The following is a 5,425-nucleotide window of genomic DNA, read 5'->3' on the forward strand; positions in this document are numbered from 1 at the left end:
GGCCTCAAACTCAGAAATCTGCCTGCCTCTGCCTCCCAAGTGCTGGGATTAAAGGAGTGCGTCACCACTGCCCGGCTAAATATGTATTCTTAGTAGTTTTAAATCTGTGTATGTGCATTGGAGTATGAGCACATGAGTGCAGGTCCCACGGAGACCAGAAGAGGGCACCAGATCCCTTAAGGCTGGAATTACAGGTGGTCGTGAGCTGAGCTGTCCAGCACGGGTACTGGGAATTGAACCACGGTCCTCTGTAAGAGCTGTACATGCTTGTAACCACTGAGCCATCTCTCTAGGCCCACCTCTCCTATTCTTGACGCTCGATATCCTGAGGTTTCTGGCCTCATAATTCTCCTGACCCTAAACTCAGCTCTCCTCACTTATCCCGGAGAGATTAAGGAAGTTGCTTCTGTGCTCCTCCTTAGCTAGGTTTGAGCCAAGCAAGAACTTTCCGATGGGGTTAACAAGCTTCAAGACAGCAGAATCTCTAATCACTGAAACTTTCCAAAACTGATTACTATCAGTAATAGTGGATGGGACCTCTTGAATTTCCGAACATCTTCCCATCTGCTGCTACACTGTGTGTGTGTGTGTGTGTGTGTGTGTGTATGTGTGTGTGTGTGTTGTTATGCATGTATGTGGTATGGTGTGTGTGGTATGTAGTATGTGTCTGTATGTGTGTGTGTGTGTGTGTGCACATGCATGCACATGAGTGGTGTGTGTGTGTATGTATGTGGTATGTGTGTGTGGTATATGCGGTATACATGTATGTGTGCATAGTATGTAGTATGTGTCTCTGTGTATGTTTTGAACCTCATGTTTTCCAGAAAGTTCTAGGGAGCAGGACCCTCTGGTTGCTTTGGTTTGAAATTCCTCTATTAGGGAACTGAGCAGGAGACAGCCCCTCCCCCAAGTCTTGAGCCCCTCCTTACCTGAAGCCAACAAGGATGGCTGAAGCGATGACCAAGGCGGAGAAAGAAAGTGCGTACCCCACCGTGTAGATAATATACAGTGACAGGAGCTGTTCCTCAGGGAAGTTCTGTGTGCACAGAGGGGACATGACGATGTGTGCATGGCCTGAGGGCCTTATGTGAGCACGTGCATTCTTCTCCCAAGAAGCTTCATTCTGGGGTCCAAGAACGTGAGGTGCCCTGGGGCCCCACTCGGGATTCCAGAATCAAGATAGAGAATGACCCCTGGAAGTGGCCCTGGGATGTTTGCGACCTGGATCCAAGGTGAGTACGCATCACCTTTGGCCAGACAGCAGAGGTACCAAGTCACCAGAAGCAGGGGGACAGACGATGTGCCAGCGGCCACCCCACCCGAAGCCTAGAGCCTCTGCTTCCGGGAAGCAGGGATCTAGCTGGCCCTTCCCAGACTCAGAACCCTTCAGCTCACTCTCTCCCCTCGCTTGGAATCTTCGCACTCCGACAGGTCCCTCCAGGGCAGGCTGGAGTTGTCCTTATGTAGCCAGAGACCCTCGGCTGTGCAGAACCGGTACACATGGCCTTGGAGCACTGAGCAAGGAGATATGACATCAGGGGCTCGGCCTAGAGATGAGCAGTCCACCCAAGGTTGTCTTTGTCCTTTCCTTTCTTGGGGACATCCTGCTCCATTAGACCCTTCTGAGTTAGTAACAGGAATCGCTTGCACACACAAACGCACACACACATACCACACCATACCATACCATACACACACACACACCACACACACACACATACACACCACACCATACACACACCATACATGCACGCACACACACACCACACCATACCACACCATACACACCACACACACACACACACACACATACCACACCATACACACCACACACACACACACACACACACATACCACACCATATACACCACACACACACACACACACACTTACCACACCATACACACCACACACACACACACACACACACACACACCACACCATACACACACCACACACACATGCCCCCACACACACATGCACGCAGTACCCATAATGGTCCAGGCATATGAGAAGAGATCACCAAGGTGAGGATGACCCAGCCATCCTTAGCTGTTTCTCCTAGCCACCCAAAGACACAGGTGAGAGAATCTGTACCCTTGAGAGAAGATAAATACAGTCTGGAACTTTGTCCTATCCTCCGGCCTCAAATCAACTATTGACAAGGTCCGTCTGGTGCTGAGCAGAGGGGCCCTGCCAATCACAGTCACCCTCCATGATTTCTGATCTTCCTGATTCGGGGTCCCTTGCCCTTCTGGATTCTTTAGGGGAGAGACAGGCCTAAGAACCAAGGTGGTGCTAAACTCCTGAGACTGGAAGTAAAGCAACCTCTACTTAGGGAGCCCCATTGTGAGGAGACATGTACTGCCAAGGGAGCCCCAGCCTCAGGAGGCATGGCCTGCCCGGGGAGCCCCAGCCTGAGGAGACATGGCCTGCCCATGGAGTCCCAGTCTGAGGAGACATGGCCTGCCCATGGAGCCCCAGCCTGAGGAGGCATGGCCTGCCCGGGGAGCCCCAGCCTGAGGAGACATGGCCTGCCCATGGAGCCCCAGCCTGAGGAGACATGGCCTGCCCGGGGAGCCCCAGCCTGAGGAGACATGGCCTGCCTGGGGAGCCCCGTTGTGAGGAGACATGGCCTGCCCATGGAGTCCCAGCCTGAGGAGGCATGGCTTGCCCGGGGAGCCCCATTGTGAGGAGGCATGACCTGCTCAGAGACCTACAGCCTGAGGAGACATGGCCTGCCTGGGGAGCCCCAGTCTGAGGAGATTCAGACTTCCTTTTAAAGACCTCTAAAAGGAACACAAAGTCTCATGGGACCGTTACAGCTATCAGTCTTGGAAAATTTCCCTTCAGGTGGGGAAGCAAAGCTTGCTCCTTCAAGTAACCCCAGATCCTATATTCAAGAAAGAATTCTCTGAAAGAAGGCAACCATCTGGACCCTACCTTCCATCGGCTCTCAGAGAAGAGCTGCCTGAAGGGAAATCCACAGGGACCTGATAGACACCATTTCCACAGAGCTGGGGGTAGGCGGCCCCCTGTGGTCTTCACACTCACTTGAATATCCAGGTGCTGGGGAATCCCCATCATGCCCTACTGGGGTCAAAAACATTTAAAAAGTGCCTGCACAGGGTTCCTTCCGTCCTTAGGGGTTTATGTACCCAGATGATAGACACTCACACAGCCTTATATTTTAATACACCTTAAGCCGCACAGTAGCTGGGCAGCTGTCTACCTTCCATGCTGTTAGAATCTACTTTCTATGCATAACCCCATTATTACTTATTAGTTACTAATTTCTATGTTCTGTCTTGGCTGCTCTTGACCCGATTGAGCAGCCCCCTGGGCCGCGTCCTCTTGGCCCTTTTACATGGCGGCTCTGGTTCTCCCTCCTGCACGGTCTTCTTCCATGGCTGCTCTCCTCTCTCCTCTCCTGCGCACTCTCCTAAGGTATGTTGGTTCTCTCCCTCTCCTCATTCCTCACCGTCCCAAGCCCAGGAAACCTAAACCCCGCCCCTCTCTCTCTTCTCCCCAGCTATTGGCTGCTGGTTTTACCAATCAGAATGAACTGGGGGCAGGTTCCCAGAAGCTGCACGCAGACCCCCTTGTGCAAACAGTTTTCAGGGGACCCAAGTTAGCATTAGAATATAAATGACATTAGGCCAACCCACTACACCCTACTGTGGATCTTTGTAAGGAGGTGATGGAGAGGTGTGATTTCTTAAGCCCCAGACTCCACGTAAGAGTTGCAGAGTGTTCGCTGTACCTAGGGAAGGCCTCACCACTGCCTCCCTACAGGAGAGCTGAGGCCCAGGAACAGGGATGGAGGTCAGCAACCAAGCGGTTGAAGGAGGGGGATCAGCACAGGAGTGTGAGGAGAGCAGCCAAAGTCAGGGGCTGACTGTAGAAGATCTAAACTCTGCAAGACTAAATGACTGGAGATGGCAAGATGGATCAGCAGGTCGAAGCGCCTGCTACCAAGCCCGCTGCCCCAAGTTCGATCCCTGGGACGCACGCGAGAGGAGGAGAGAACCAGCCCTATGAGCTGTCCTCTGACCTCTACATGAAGGCGGTCACACGTGCCTCCCCTAAATGAGCAAATAAATGTAAAAACATGTTTTAAAGGACAAAAGACTTGAAGGACCAGCTGTGGACTGTGGGTGGCAGGCACTGTGGAAAGGAACGGGGAGAATACAGAAGTCACCAGGAGCCCTTGGTAGCCATGGCTGGTCAGTGTTAAGGTGGAGAGATTGTCAGTAAGAAAAGGTTGAGATGTGTATATGTATGTATGTATGTATGTATGTATGTATGTATATATGTACATACATATATATACACACACATACACACATATGCATACACACATACATACACATATACACACATATACCTATATACATATACACATATATACTATATACATACATATACACATACATACACATATACACATCATGTATAATATCATCATATATATACACCATATATACATATATACCCATATACCTATATGCCTATATACACATATACGATACATATATATACACATATACATATATACATGTGCACATATACATATATACATACATACATATATACATGTGCACATATACATATGTACATACATATACATAAATATACACATATATGTATGTATAATATACATCATATATACATATATATACCATATATACATATATAACTATACACCTATATACATATACACATATACATACATATATACATATGCATATATGCATATATACATATGGCAGAGTAGTAGCTGTACCCTGTGGGAGGCACACCCAAGGGACCCCGGCCTCCAGGAGTAGACTTTCAGTGCAGACACTCAATTTCCCAGCTTCTGAGAGCACTGTTATGTGCCAGGGAGACTCCCTGTGGGCCTGTGACAGTCCTCTTCCAGTACAGTCATGTGCCTGTCAGTCAGGCCTTATTCTCAACACCAACCCTGCCACCCAGCGCCCAGCATGCCCAGTCTTCACACCTCTCTTCTTCTTTCTCTCTTCCCTTCATGAATACCCCCTGAAGCAGGGGTGCCTCTTGAGGAGGGGGAGTTTATCGGAATAAATCAACTTTGTAGTATGACAAGTGTTAGAAGAACCGTGTGTGTGTGTGTTTGTGTGTGTATATGTGTGTATGTTTGCATGTCTGTCTGTATGCTATGTCTATGTGTGTATTGTGCACATACATGCGTGTGCAGGGACACATGTGTGTACATACGTGCATATGTGCACAGAGGCTGAAAGTTAATAGCAGATGCAAGGCATCTCCCCCGCAACCACCTGACTTTTTGGACAGGGTCTTTCATCAAAGCTGGTGCTCCCTTGGGTTAGCCTAGCAGACTACCCACCCCTCCCCTGTGTAGGCACACCCTACTACACCCAGCCCCCAGCCCCTCCCCTGCAGG

The 5,425-nt window shown here is 49.7% G+C and overlaps 1 protein-coding gene across 1 annotated transcript in view; it reads right to left on the reverse strand.

The window, feature by feature from the left end:
- The window catches only part of Glp1r (glucagon like peptide 1 receptor), a 38,914-nt gene that overhangs the window by 18,732 nt on the left and 14,757 nt on the right, over positions 1–5,425 (reverse strand). Inside the window, exons 4-5 of the mRNA XM_031347231.1 lie at positions 1,396–1,514; positions 930–1,036 (exon numbers count right to left, since the gene is read on the reverse strand). Coding sequence (XP_031203091.1) covers positions 930–1,036; positions 1,396–1,514 — 226 coding nt within the window. The remainder of the gene's footprint in view (positions 1–929; positions 1,037–1,395; positions 1,515–5,425) is intronic.

The sequence above is a fragment of the Mastomys coucha genome, unplaced genomic scaffold (assembly GCF_008632895.1).
Source record: "Mastomys coucha isolate ucsf_1 unplaced genomic scaffold, UCSF_Mcou_1 pScaffold3, whole genome shotgun sequence".
NCBI lineage: Eukaryota > Metazoa > Chordata > Mammalia > Rodentia > Muridae > Mastomys > Mastomys coucha.